We start from the raw sequence: 16,079 nt of genomic DNA, 5'->3' as shown, positions 1-16,079 counted from the left end.
GTTTCATTAATTTTTGGGGGAAAATGCATATTGTTATTAATTTATTTTTATGAATTGCCCAACATCATGTCATTGCCTGTCTGTACACTACCAAATATGTTTATAGTAGAGAGGGGGAGGGGGAATGAGCACTATTTTTTTGTACTCAACACCCCCCTCCTCCCTTGAGAAAAAACAAAAAGGTAAAATTTTGGTTAATCTTTTGTTTTCGTCGAGGTATCAAATACAACTTCCACAGCATACATTTCACTTTCAATATTTTACTTCTGTATGTTGTCTTAAGAAAAAGGTTAATACCATACCTTCCCCATTATCCTCAATCCTACAGTAGTACAAATCATGTTAAAGTGACAAAATTCCTCCTCCTTTCACTTTTTAGTCGCAGACGATGCCGGACGAAAACTTGCGGGAAATTACTACTTTTTATCTTCACACAAGGTCGAAGGACACGAAATTAGGCTTCGTAGACTCAAAATCCAGACGTTTTATTGTTGAAGATGCGTCTCACACAGGACTTAGTAAAGAACGGTTTATTGGAACTGACGCACCAACAGGACGCCAGTAAGACCCGTCTTAGTGTATGACGCGTCGCAGCGACACTAAGTCTCGTTACACTAAGTACTGTTTAGTGAAACAGGCCCCAGGAGTGTACGATCATTCAACATTGAAACCAGATGGGAGTTTGTACATGGTCGAATACATAAGACACAATGTTAGATTCGTCTTAGAAATGGTTCTTTTTCAAATCATTCATGAGTAGCCGTATGAACACGAATGACATATCAGGCATGATACGTTATATTAGTGATGAAATAAGAGTGCATGTAGTAATATATGAGAAATCTGCACGGTGCAGCGGTTTTGTACCATGGAATAATTGAAACCCATTTTGAGAATATAGGCCATACATTTGTCTGTATAAGTCGACCTTCAATAAGTTGAATAATTGTCCTCGTAGAAGTGACTAAATCATACAAGCATGTGTTATTTAATCTTCAAGGATGAAGTTTTTCCCTGGAGTCCGGCAGATTTCTGTGGTCGAAAGAGTATTTAACTTGATTAACTTGTATTCCCATAAGGTGGAAAATAGCTCCAATAATATCATATGAAAACAGAAAATAAGCTTGTGACATCAACTATGTGAGCTGGCATGAAGTAGAAAATTCCTTGTTTTGCTGGTCACCATGTAGGCATATCCAACCATTGCTAGAATGGAGAATGGAGCACACACATAACGTAATGTAATGTAGGTGGAGGATGCAAGGAGGGTACAAAACAGTCTTTGGCGATTGCACAACACAGTTCTAATGAGATAGGTGGTTCCATCATAGTTTGCTCATGGCATTTCCCACTTTGGAAGTGTTCTGTCTACCTAGCTCTCTGGAAATGAACTGCCCAACTGAAACAATCTTCTCCAAGTCAATTCCCTGCAAGGAAATGGACAAAGAGTTTTATGAAACAATATTGCCTGTCAAGCTTTTTTTATTTCTTCATTATTTTTTGAGAGGGGGGGTCAGAGACAATAATAAAATACCAAACTATAAATCAAGTCCACCTCGATGTGATTTGAATATAGACAAAAATCAACTGAGCATTCCCTTTTTAAAAATTCTTCAAAATTGGACGTAAAAGAAGAAAGTTGTGACATTTTGTTTCACTTAATCATTAAGAAAACATTCAATGCATAACCAAGGTAAAATGCAAATGATAGATACAATGATGTCATATTCCCCATTTATTTTGCATTTTGTAAGAAACATCATATTCTTTCTCTTCTAGTAGATATGATAAAAAAGAAGTTCTTGATCAAATGATAACTTTTAAGTAGAAATTTAATTTGTCATGAGGACGAATAAGGTGGTCTTTTGGTCAATTATTAAGATTACTATGACCTTTAAAGATAGCTTTATATGGATTCGGGAACAACTTATTCTTATCACAGATACAACCCAAGACTTTGTTTGAGGCTCACATATTCTCCCCATGTCAGATCAATTTCTAGAAAATTATTTGAAGACCTCTTACCGTTTCTATACCAAGACCATTGAGCATATAAACTACATCTTCAGTTGCGACGTTACCTGATGCCCCCCTCGCATAGGGACAACCCCCTAGACCAGCTACAGAGGAGTCAACTACGGTCACTCCCATCTGAAAAAAAAAATGCAATTAATGATAATGACAGTGATGATGATAGGGATTTTTGCTACCCCTAAGCAGACTCTTTTTGGAACATTGGAAATTTTGATCAAAACAGCAGAGTCTTCCTGACTTCTGGACAAACAACATATTCACACTTTTTGATCAGCTTTGAATCTTAGGACTATCCGGTTTACCAATTTTCGATAATGACCTCTAGGCTCTTCAGTGTGATTTAACGGGCATTTTCAATTGCTTCTCAATCTTCCAGAAAGCACATACATAATGGTTAAAAAACTGGCTGATGATGATAATGATGATACAATAATAATGACAACAACAATAACAACAACAATAATACTAACTACAAATATAATAACAACATTATAATATTGATTGGGCATTTATATTGCCTACATATCCACCTTGTTAGATGCTAAAGGTACTCCTTTAAAAACCAGCTAAACCAGGTAACTGATTGGGTGATCACAGCTTTATTCACAAATTTCTTCCTACCATTACCATTTACCTCACCAGGGATGATTAAACACAGTGTGGATGAATTCTTTTTGAAAGAAAGAATTTACTGGGCTCTTTAAATGGTGAAGACAACATTCATATTCATGAACTAATCAATAGTTTTTTTTAAGTAGGCTTTTGTCCAAATATACAATTTTTATTCATTATTTGGCTAGCTATCAAATTCAACTATAAAATAAGCTAAATGTAATTCTATGGTGTTTAGAACAGTGGGGGAATGATGACCCCCACAAAATCATTCAAACTTTGCAGGTGGGTGTTTCATAAAGCTGTTTGTAAGTTAAGAGTGACTATAAGAACTGGTAAACCTTTTTTATGCTTTCTTATGTGCTAATAGTGAATATCATTTACACAAGAAATGGTCATCAGTCAGGCCTTCATTTTTGAGGAGCGCATCGCGCCGGAGCTCCTACCGCGCTCCTTAAAAAAGATAAGGAGAGCAAAAAAAAAAAAAATTTAATTGAAAAAATTTCATATTTTACATCTTTAAATCCTTGAAATGGCCTTCTTTTTTCCATAATTCCTTGAAATTACTTTGATATAGTTTTGATATAGTTGAAAAAAATCTGAAAAATGAAGAATATTCACCTCTTCCCCGACTCTGATATGAACTTACCTCGGTAAAGATTGTAGTCCCACATGTAGACTTCCATGGTGTTGCCATGAAAATCTACATATGGGACTACATGGGACTGCAATATTTACCGAGTTTAAATTAAAATCAGAGTCGGGAAAGAGATGAATATTCTTCATTTTTCTGATAGTTTTCAACTAAATCAAAGTAATTTCAAGGAAGTATGGAAAAAAGAAGACCATTTCATGAAACATAGATGTAAAATGTGAAATTTTAGCAATTCTTTTTTTCATTTTTTTTTATTCATTTATTTTTATTTTTTTTGCAGGAGTGCGTACGACATCTTGTAAACGTACTGAAGTGACCCAGGCCTAGTTTCACCACAGATTAATTAATAGCTAACACAGCTATTGCATATATACAACGTTAAGAAAAATCTACAATTTATCATACATGTATTGTAATGAATTGATTTGAGCTCCTCACGGAGAGCTATTCTGAGAAGCTCAATTGAGCTCCTCAAAAAATAAGGAGAGCGATTCATTGAGCTCCACAAAATTATAAACATGAAGGCCTGATCAGTCATTCTGAAAGTCACTCTTAACTTACTTACGAACAGCTTTATGAAATGGCCTTTGTCAAAAAATGTTTTTCAAACTAAGGTTAATAGGTGGTATTGTATGAAGACTTATGATGCAATTGTAAGCAATGGCTCAAAGTCATAGCAAGTTGCATAGCATTGTTGATTGTTTTTCTTATTTCCGCCTTCTGCGACATCACAAGAGGCAACAAGAGTGACACTAAGGCGAGCACAAAATACACCCCCTGCAACACGGAAAATGGAGTAATTAATCAAGCAAAAAAGTGGAAGGTGGCAACTTCACCTTTGACCTTCTGACCTCACAATCAATAGAATTCCTGGGATCTTTGCTAGTATCATACATAACAAATTATATGAGCCTAGGTTAAGTCAAACTAAAGTCATCACGTTAACAAGGACTCAAGAAGGGCAAGATGAAAAATGTCACTGTGATCTTGAACTTCGACCTTTTTTACTCAAAATCAATAGGCTTCCTGTGATCTATGCTAGTATCATACACACCAAATTATATAAGCCTAGCTTATGTTAAACTGAAGTTATCGCGTTTACAAGGACTGCAGATTGGCAAGATAACATGTCACTATGACCTTGACCTTTGAACTTTTGACCTCAAAATCAATAAGCTCCCTAGGATCCATGCTAGTATCATACACACTAAATTATATGAGCTTAGGATTAATTGAACTGAAGCTATCGCGTTTACAAGGAAAGGTCAACAGACAGATGGACGGACACTGAGCATGATACCATAATACGTCCAGAAGGACGAGCGTATTTCCAGTGATCTTGTAGGTTTTAAGAAGGCGGGGCTTAGCACAAAAATGGAATAAAAAACATTAAAATTACATGATGCACATTTAGACCCAACAGGTAAGGAAAGATTTGTACATATTAACAGAAAATATTATGAATTTGCACATCAGGTGACCTCTAAATATCTGTCTTGTTATACCTGTAATGCAGCCAGGATATTTGCTAGTGCTTGCCCATAGGTGTCGTGGCAATGGACGGCTATATGTTCAGCAGGAATGGTTTGTAGTACTGTCTCTAACAAGGCTTGCATCATACCGGGGGTGCCCACCCCTATCGTATCACCCAGGGAGATCTCATAGCAGCCCATCTTGAACATCTTGTCTGCAACCTGCAATGAACACAATTATTACATGTATCTACACATTAACAACTTTTACAACATAAATGTTTTAATGAAAGGGAGAAGGTAGGCAGATGGGGAGAATATTTCCAATTATAAAGCAAATACATTTTGTTGCATTCCTTACCAGGTGGAATTCTGTGCAATGTAAACAACAAAGATGGCATGCTAACCAAAAGTGTACTTAATTCTTAGTACAGCTGTAACTGTAAATCTATGAGAATTCAGTCAAGATTTATCATCATTAAATTAAAAGGTTCTATCAAGCTTTACAGGTATAATTACAATTAATCTGAAAGTGATTAAATGTACATGTATATGAATATTCAACTCAAAGATTCCTGAGAAGTTTAGCATATTTCTGTAATGGACATGGTATTGGACATGGTAATGGCCATTTTTCACCTGCATTGGGACAAAACTGATCCCGGACATTACGATATGCAGTCAAAAATATCAATTTGTATCAGTGCTCTCAATGGTATTACATGTGTCTTTCTGGGAAGCAACCTAATGGCAATGTTGCTAGACTCAACATAGTTTTATTTGTTATTTATTATTCAGCAAGGAGGGACATTATCACCGCAGCAACAATAACACAGGTGCTTGGGCCAATTTTGGCTTCCGAAATGCTCAAAAGAGCCCTGAAAAAAATATTCACTGCATTATTAAAGCTTATCCAATGTCACAGATTGAGGCAAAAGGCAGTAAAAAGAACCCCCCCCCCCAAAAAAAAAAAGAAAGAAGTTTTTGCCTGTAATCACAGAATATTAGCCTTTGTGCAGTAATAAAGACTGACTGGCTCAAAGTGCAGAGACTAAGATGTATCTGTTTGATGTAACTTGTTTCATTCAAATACCCTTTACCATACTGACCTTTGCCACTGCTTCTGGATGAACAGCGCCCTCATATGGACATCCCAGTACACATGACACATATCCTCGCACCTTGACATTTGCTTCACGAGCTGCTTCAAGCACCGAGGAAAATCTATCCAAACTCTCGTCTATAGAACAGTTAATATTTTTCCTACAGGTGGAGGAAAGCACATACAAAAAAGAGATTATTTATAAACCACTTTGATGGATTTGAGACTGGAGATAAGGGTCCCGTCTTACAAAAAATTGTGACTGATCTTATCAATCACAACTATAGAAAGCCAGCAACATCAACATCTAAAAAATTGTTTGTTCAAAATATTTCCTACATACAACTGAGACTAAAAGTTTACATACACCCAGGAAATTCAAAAGAAAATTGATACTTGCCAAACATCATAAATTTATTGTATCTTATAAAATATTTGTGCTATCATGACAAATTTGATATCAAACAAATGAGTATGTCATGCCCATTCATCACATCGTTTTGTCATCAGAGCTGGAAAAACAAATATTTTAATAGGTTTCATCCCCCCTCAAAAAAAAATCATATTTTAGACAAATTAAAAATAACAAGTGGAATGCCTCTGGCCGTCTCACCTGCATCACGCGGTTCAATATAGCAGCAGTGCTGACTTTGAATACTACTCTAGCTCGCACAAGATGTTCAATGATACATGGTTACTCTTATGTCCACTTTTTATGAACTAGACCAATAAACTTACAGAGATATGATGGTTATTCAACAAAAAACCCAACATGGCCAAAGTTCATTGACCTTACATGACCTTTGACCTTGATCATGTGACCTGAAGCTCGAACAGGATGTTCAGTGATACTTGATTACTCTTATGTACAAGTTTCATGAATCAGATCCATAAACTTTCAAAGTTATGATGGTAATTCAACAGATACACCCAATTCGGCCAGAGTTCATTGACCTTTGACCTTGGTCATGTGATCTGAAATGCGCACAGGATGTTCAGTGATACTTGATTACTCTAATGTCCAAGTTTAATGAACTAGACCAATAAACTTTCAAAGTTATGATGGTAATTCAACAGATACCCCCGATTCGGCCAAAGTTCATTGACCCTAAATGACCTTTGACCTTAATCATGAGACCTGAAACTTGCACAAAATTTTCAGTGATGCTTGATTACTATTATGTCCAAGTTTCATGAATCAGATCCATAAACTTTCAAAGTTATGATGGGAATTCAACAGATATCCCCAATTCGGCCAAAGTTCATTGACCCTAAATGACCTTTGACCTTGGTCATGTGACGTGAAACTCATGCAGGATGTTCAGTGATACTTGATTAACCTTATGTTCAAGTTTCATGAACTAGTTCCATATATTTTCTAAGTTATGATGACATTTCAAAAACTTAACCTCAGGTTAAGATTTCGATGCTGATTCCTCCAACATGGTCTAAGTTCATTGACCCTAAATGACCTTTGACCTTGGTCATGTGACATGAAACTCTGATAGGATGTTCAGTAATACTTGATTAACCTTATGGCCAAGTTTTATTAACTAGGGTCCATATACTTTCTAAGTTATGACATCATTTCAAAAACTTAACCTCAGGTTAAGATTTGATGTTGACGCCGCCGCCGCCGCCGCCGCCGTCGGAAAAGCGGCGCCTATAGTCTCACTTTGCTTCGCAGGTGAGACAAAAACTTGACAAAAACATTTCATATTTGTGCTAGATACTTCTCAACACAAACATTTCAGATTACACTTTTTTGTTCAGTGGTGACATATCATGATAGAAAATATAATATAAATCATATTATTTCTATGAAACGATGTTTGAAAATATAATAAAAAAAATAAAATAAAATTTGGCATATTACTTTTTTCCACACGAAACTTACTTTGCAAACAACGCAACTTTAGTGTTGCAAATTTACAAAAAATAGATCAATTTTAGCTGTCGCAAATCAGTTATGTTCCTTGTTGCGAGTTAAAGAACCGTGATTAATCCTAATTGATTTGGTGATCCCCCCCCCCCATTCATCTTCAAGCGAAGTTTCTTGGAACACCACAAATAGTGACAAATGTCCCTCTGACATAAATAAATGAACAGGCATGAATGGGTACCAGTAGATTTCTTGACTGCATTTTATTAGGTACCATGAATTATTCCATCGTACAACATGTACATGTACATTATAAAGCACTGGACTTCACTTCAACATTGCTGGACGCATTAAAACCGTTTTCAAAGCTTTCATGATACAGTGTATATTGTAAAATGTTTATGTTTTATCTACTCATCCACATCCACTGCAAAAGGGCTGTAATACCACATTTTCATCAATAATGTCAGTGTTGAATTTAAGTATCACATTTTGACAGATCAATGCACACTGCACACTGCCATGTGTCCCATACTTGCTAAAGGTTTCTGACGCTGCACCAAAGATGGCTACCTCCTCAGCTCCAGCCTCAAGTGCTGACTTGAACCCCTGGAGGTTAGGGGTCAAAACAGGGTAGTTAACCCCTCCTCTCCTGCTGATACCCTTCATGACATCAGTATGGTCCCCCATCTGATAATATGAAAGTTGCAATAAATGGACATGGAAATTAATTTGTGTGGGCTTGCATTGCAAATATTGAGATGATCCATGATGTTTATTGGTTAGCAAATTTAAAGGACAAGTCCATCCCAACAGAAAAATGATTTGAATAAAAAAATATAAATCCAACAGGCATAACGCTGAAAATTTCATCAAAATCAGATGTATAAATAAGAGAGACTTATGACATTTTTAAGTTTCGCTTTAATTTCACAAAAGTGACAAAACAGTTTAAAATATATTCACATCCTGGTCTGAATGCAAATGAGGGGACTGATGAAATCACTCACTCGCCATTTCTTTTGTATTTCATTACATGAAATATTAAATATTAAAATTTATCCCTGTGGTCTGTGAAAAAAAGTTAACTTCCCTCCTGAACATGTGTGACTACCATTGCTTAACATTTTATGGTTCAGTAAAGAGGGTCCTTTTTGTTAAATCTGTAAAAATTGACATACTCTGTATTGTATAATTCAAATGATAGAAAACAAGATATAGTGACTGAGGGGCATCATCAACTCTCATTTGCATGTCATGTTTATATAATTGTTAATGTAATAAATAAGATAAAAATGAAATTTTCAGCATTATGCTTGCTTGATTATTCTCTATTGACTAAAATAATTCACTTGGGTGGACTTCACCTTTCACAAATTAAGAATAAAACTTAAAACATAAGGACAAACAAACAAATTGACCAATGAGTGACAAATGAAATAATAATCTATCAAAGATTTAGACGGTTTTAATTTGAATTTTAAGTTTTTGATTCGTGACGCTTATAATTGAGCATGAATTTCAATTTTCTAATGGTTCATGTCAAGAGCGGATCAGGGCAGCGGATGTGAAATGATTCATCTATTGATATGATGAAGGTACAAAAAAAAATTACAATATTTTTGAGAAAATGTCATTTCATTGATTTTTTTTAATTCAAGATGCTTGCATATGACGTCACAAATGAAAAAATTGAACTTCTAATAACTTTAATTTTTCATGAATTTTCCTCAATCCTTCACCAATATTTTCATTTTTTTTTTGTTTTTACATTAAACTTTTTTTTGTAGTGAACTTTCCAAAAATAAATGAATAAATAATTTGATAAAAGTAAATTTGCGTGGTTTCGTATGCGAAAAGAGAAATAATGACAAGTATCTGAATTTTTGTTGATACCATTTTTTTTACTCATTCAATTAATATGTGCAGCTACATGTATTTATTATATAATTATTACCTTGAAACTGTTTACTACACCTAATAGAAAGAAAAAGGAGAATTTTAAAATTATTTTTCTTTGTTTCTTTATTCTCTTGATTCAAAATACAAACCCAAATATACATGCATTTGATGGTGCTCTTGTCTATCTGAAGATATATTCTTGATTATTAGGGGCAGATGACAGTGTCCCATTAACTGATACTCACTTGAGGAATCCATTTTGGTGACACAAAGCTGGTAGCTTCAATCACCTTAAGACCAGTGTCAGAGAGACGATTTATCAATTCAATCTTGGTTTCTGTTGGAACCATTGCCTGTATGAAAACACAAACGAATGTTGTATGAGGTTCCATGTTCTATCACTTTATTTCCATTGTAAATGCATGTATATGAACACAAAGAATTTAAAACTTGCATGTTACGTCAAGTGTTTCCAAGATGCTAAAGCAATTAGAGTGGGAAAGTCTTGTTGACAGACGACTCAATGCCAGATTGAGCCAGTTCTACTTAATTCACAAGGGGGAATCTCCAGTAACGTCAACCAAACTCCACCTTGGAAACTCCAGCCATCCAAGTCAACACTTCACACCTACAATATCATTGAATCCATAACTGATATCCACCACATGGGACTGGAACGATATGCCCTAAGCCACTACATCAATACAATCCCTAGATAAATTCAAGGCTGCTCTAAACTAGTCACTGTCGCATCTGCAACTGACCACAGCGTCATGGAACTTTCGTTCTGTTTCTGTGTACCCGTGGTGATGATGAAACTCTCCCTACATCATCTTATGCCCAATCATGCCATGACATCATTAAAAACGGTTTTCTCTAATTTATCATTAATATTCATTTTGACTTGTAGTCTTTCATCCATTTTACACTATTACATGACTATCAAATCTGATCTTATATTTGATATGACTTTCAAGAAAATCATACATTCTCAGGGTGCTACATAACTTTTTAGAAGCACTTGTCCTGTCAGGCAAGTAAATTTTTAAATAGTTGGAATATATTTTGCGGTACCTCTTCAAAAGAAAATATTGCGGCTTTATAAACCATTGACGCTTTTTTCTCTCTTTTGACATGAACTGACTTTGTTCTTGCATTTCTTTTTCCAAAGTTATTTTATCTTGTCCGCCATGACCAAATTTAGGGTCGATATATCATATTGACCCTAATTTTGGTCATTCTACAGTGAGAATTTTGCTTGCCCAATTCGGGCAAGTAGTTTTGGTTTTTACTTCAAAACACTTGCCCGACTTAAACTTTTATTTGCACCGGGCAATCAGGCAAGTGCTTATGTAGCACCCTGCATTCTTCATTTTTTTCCCCGATTCATTTTGTCTTCCATGAAAATAGTTATCACCTTCATTGAATGAACTTACCGCCCTTTCACACAGTAAGAAAATCGTAATTTGAATGATGATTCCAGTGAAAGATAAGACTAATGAAAAATATTTCAGCACGTGTGAACCCAAACTAGTACATGACTAGAATCACGAACGCTAATCACAGTAATACCCCCATTACACCAACGCTACATCCATGCAGTTCTCGCTACGTCAAAGAAAAATTGCCATGACGCTGCAGCGTACTGAGAGCATAGAGAGAACTGTTATTGACGTGACAAAGTCTGCATGATCTCCGAAAACAAATTTTACGCTACGTGGACTTTGAACATGTCCAAAGTCCGCTTAGCGGAAGCGCTCTCTAAACCGAGTGTAGTAATGACGCAGTAAAGACCTACCAACAGCTTCATAGACGTAGCGGACACCGAAAGAACGTGGCAACAACTCTGTCCATGTCTACTGTACTGCCACTACGTAAACTCCGTTGGCTCTACGTCCAAATAGACCAAGGTACAGAAAGTTGCGCAATCTGCTGGATGTAGTCGGAACGTAGCGGGAACCGTTTGGACGCATCATGGACCGGCTCTGCGCGCAGAATGAACTTTGTGGGCACACTACACACGCAGCATAAACGTCACATTAACGTGATGCGGACGTAGCACGCACGTGACAATTTCACATCTTTCGAGAAATTCAAACAAAGTTGGCGCCACGTCCCAGGGTTTTTTTGAACTTCAAGAACGTAGACCAAAAGCTTCAGTCTCTGTATTTTGGTTGTTCCGCTGAACTGCGTTGGCTCACTCACCAATACATAGACTGAAAAGCTTGGAGGCCCGTACGTACAGACAACGTATTTTAGCAGTAACGTTAGATCGAACAGCGGGAACCCGATTTTCCGATCGTTTTTTTGTACATAAAATGTCATATTATGAAAAAGAAATCACATCCATATTTACGAAAAAATGTTTAAAATTCAGAAATATCGTACCTTAGACCTCAGTTACCGCTAATTCTTTTGAAATGATGATCGAAACATCGTCATCTTCGATCCTTTCGTTGGTCAAGGTAAGTTGCCATCTTGGATGACGTCATCATCATTACAGACGTATTTACCAGTCGCTACCTATTGCGATTTGTGCCGCTGCTTTGCGCTGCGCTTGGACATATTGATGTGCGTGCATTCGGAACTTGTCGCTCGCATTGATTGGCCAAGATATCGAAAATTTAATCGGAAAGCCTTGATAAAAGCACAACTCGTTGACGGCTGCCATATTTTCCTCTCCGGCAGAAAGTCAAAAAATAAGAAATAACCCGGGGAATAACTCATCGGTAACGTATATTTTCAAAATATTATAAAATGTATATGATATCAATAGAAAGATTAGAGTCTAACGAAAATAGTGAACCTTCGTCCAAGATAATATAATGTCATTTAGAATCTAAAAGAAGTAACAAATCTGGACAAAACCCGTCCGCCGAATTGTCGGACCAGATTACACATGAAGGCTCGTACTGACACATTGCCGTCGGTAAATGGGGATTGTAGTAAAATGTCAGAAATTGTTGAATAAATCCCCAGAAACGACGGTTATTCCTGTCTATCAAGAACGTAGCGGGAACTTCGTCTGGTGTAAAGGGGGTATAACGATTACAATAACAATCATCAATACAATGATGATTCAAGATTCATGTGTGAAAAGGCCCTTTTTCGCTGCAGAACTAGCAAAACATGGTGGTGAAGATTATATACTTAATTGCTTGTATTAAGCAAGCAACAAGTGGACTGTAGCCATAAGGCATACTAACCTCGCACTAGAGTGAGTGGGCATAGGAGAGATCAGGGTTAGTTGGAATGCAGGGTAAGTTGAAACATTAAAGAAAATTACAATGTTTCAACTTAACCCACATTCCAACTAACCCTACTCTCCCCTAAGGTCCTCTCCGAGGGACCTAGTAAAATTAGGAATAATGCCTTATCAAAAGGCACTAGGAAAGGCACTAGCTAGGCTAGTACAAAGACTGGTTATCAAACCCAAGTTTCCAGATCTTTTTTCTTGAATTTCATTTCTCTTTCTTTTTTCTCTCTCTTTAGTTCTTAACTCTTTTCCCTTTTTTGGGGGGGATCTTTCTTTCCTTCTTATTTGTGTCTTTTTTGGGGGTCTTTTTATGCCATTTGCGTTTGTCTACTTTGTCTTTCTGAATTCTCCCCGCCCCCCTTTCGACAGACCTTTGTCTTTCGTCTCTACGACTTGTCTTTATATAATTTTTTAAAAAAGAAGTTAAACTGCACTGCTTGTTCCCCCTCTTCCCAATTATCTTTTCATTCTTTTCCTCTTTGCCATTTGCCTACTTTGTCTTTCTGGATTCTCCCCCCCCCCCCCCCCCTCTTTTCGACAGACCATGTCTTCTGTCTTTACGACTAGGCCCTACATAATTTTTGAAAAGTTAGTTAACTGCACTGCTTCAGACAGTGCTTGTTGCTTGTTCCCCCTCTTTTCAATTATCTTTTCCTCTATATTCTTTTTATCATTTAATTGATTTTATTCAGCATTGACACTGTCGCCATTCACTCACCCAGTGAACAGCGCTCGTCACTTCGTATTTTTGAAATGAACGACAATGATATTGGCATAGCATAGTGATAGACGATACGCTATCTGCAGCATAGATATAAACATGTGGGACAACAGTCTAACTGTAACTACAATTTTTAAAAATCGTTGCTTACCTTTTCATTTTGTAGCCCATCACGGGGTCCAACTTCAACAATTTTGACATATCTTGGTATCTGTGCATCTTTTCCAGCAAGGGATGCAACTCCTCTCCTTGTAACCATTTGGGAAACAACCTGAGCACAGGCCCAAAAACGACTTAACCCGGCTGCCATCTCAGTTTAGCTCTTACCCTTGCATGCGATATGCACATCGCCATCGCGCGGGCGGCGCCCCCCCCCCCCCCATCAATAGCCCAAGAGCGTCGCCGGTATCGCTGGCTACCGGCTGGATGCAGATACCCCCAATCCCCCCCCCCCCCCAAAAAAAAAAAAAAAAAAAAAACAGAAAGAAATAAAGAAATAAACAGTCAAACAAAGAGGCAGAAAAGAAGAAGGGAAAACTGACAAGAAATGGTGGGTCGGTGATACAAGCCTATATATCTACCCCCGGAACTACCAAAGAAAACCTAAAAAAAATAATGATTAGCTCACTGCAAATACTACGGTGTTGATTCACCATCATGATTGAAACACAACTAAACTCCTCCAAAAAAATCTGACTTTAATCGATAATCCCTCCTTATTTTAGAAGATATCAATGTGATATTGATAATAGATAATTTAATTCTCTTTAAATGATACCTATATAGCTACATGATATGATTGTGGTTCACATGGAGTTGCAATGCCTTGAAATGTGGGGCAAGGTCAAAATTAAAAAGTTGCAAATGACTATTGAAAGTGCACTCATTTTTTTTCATCGTGGTGATGAATGAGTTCCTTAGCGGTTTCTTTCATGCACCTCAGTCACATCAACATTAACATGCAATCAGATTACACAAATCTGCACAAGTAAAAACACGTAACAACAAACAAATATGCATGGGTATCAAACCACGACTCGAACCATGTTGTCTCACAGAACCATCACTACATAAACCCCCATAAACCACAATAAAACATCAAAAATGAAGTAGCAGGGGCTTGATTTGAACATGGACCTATTAGGTCCATGATTTGAATATGGATTTTCATCTCTAAAACACAGACAAACGAGTCATGTTCTTTATTGACCCTCATCAGTGGCGTAGCTACGGGGGGGGGCTGGGGGCACGTGCCCCTCCCCCCGAGATTTGGTGTGCCCACCCCCCCCCCCCCCCAGGTCCCCCCAGAAAAAAATTGGCAGAGCAAAAAAAAGGGAGAAAGAAGAAAAGAAAAAAGGAAAAGAAGAAGAAAGATATATCGAGGATATCGAGCTTTCATTATTTTTTTCATTTCCAAATTAAGTGCTCTGTAAAATGTCCGCTTTATGGTCTACATATCAGCAATTTAAGCTCACGCTGCGTTGTCACATTGTTTGATTTGCCAAGTTCATATTGTCTACGTGTATTCCATAATGTTCCATTAAACAAATGTATTCAGAATGCCCAGGTTCTAGGTCTAAATCTAAAACATGCGCGATAGCCTGCATGTTGTTTATTCAAAATGTACTTAAATTATCAGGTTTCACATCAGAATATCAATAATTGTCTGCTCACGCTTCACGATCGCATTATTAATGATACCCAATTAACTATATCCTATTAATGATTTACAAAATATGAACAGAGTGTCCAGCCGCTAAAATCTCAATTTTCTTCCTCTCGCGCTTCGCGCTCGCATCAATTGTTTAGTTACATACCTATCCGATTTATTAATACAAAAAGTGCTTAGAATTACCATTTTTTTAGTCGGAATGTCAAAAAAAAATTGCTCACGCTTCGCGCTTGCATTATTGAAATATATACCGTCTTCGTGGTTAACTGTAAGCAGTCCTTAACAGGTCCCTTTTAGATAATGCTAGAACAGTTAATACAAATTTCTGCTCGTGCTTGGCGTTCGCAGTAACCATCTAGTTACATACGAATCTTGTTCAGGATCACACATAACATTGCCCAGAATATCAAATTTTCGGGACAAAGTACATGAAAGTAAGAAAAATAAAAAATCGCTTGCGCTTCGCGCTCGCACTCTTTTATAAAGCTTATGAGATCATTTCATGTTTATATTGTTTTATAAGAATAAAACTAAGAAGTGACTGATCTGGGAAAATATAGGTGAAGATAATTTTGGACCCCATTCCCTATTGGCGAAAGTCGGATCCGCCCTTGTGACACATACACACATCGGAAAAAATGGCCGGTGCCCCCCTCCCTGAAAAAGCAAGGGCCCCCCAGTGCCCCCCCGGAAAAAAATCCTAACTACGCCACTGCCCTTCATGACTATCGTGGCAGCTTTTCAAGTCAGACCTCACTACTTTTGAATCCT

The 16,079-nt window shown here is 37.0% G+C and overlaps 1 protein-coding gene across 1 annotated transcript; it reads right to left on the bottom strand.

Moving 5' to 3' along the window:
* Positions 1-643: 643 nt before the first annotated feature.
* On the bottom strand, positions 644-13,961 carry LOC121415995 (hydroxymethylglutaryl-CoA lyase, mitochondrial-like). Its single transcript, XM_041609427.1, has 7 exons — positions 13,788-13,961; positions 9,905-10,012; positions 8,293-8,447; positions 5,883-6,036; positions 4,807-4,995; positions 2,026-2,151; positions 644-1,427 (listed from the first exon to the last, which is right to left on the bottom strand). Exons 1-7 carry the CDS (start codon positions 13,944-13,946, stop codon positions 1,326-1,328), a joined length of 993 nt encoding a protein of 330 aa, XP_041465361.1. The 5' UTR covers positions 13,947-13,961; the 3' UTR covers positions 644-1,325.
* Between the last annotated feature and the right edge of the window lie 2,118 nt (positions 13,962-16,079).

Source organism: Lytechinus variegatus, chromosome 1, assembly GCF_018143015.1.
Source record: "Lytechinus variegatus isolate NC3 chromosome 1, Lvar_3.0, whole genome shotgun sequence".
Taxonomy (NCBI): domain Eukaryota; kingdom Metazoa; phylum Echinodermata; class Echinoidea; order Temnopleuroida; family Toxopneustidae; genus Lytechinus; species Lytechinus variegatus.
Note: the sequence above shows the minus strand (reverse complement) of the source record. Positions and strands in the feature narration are given on the sequence as shown.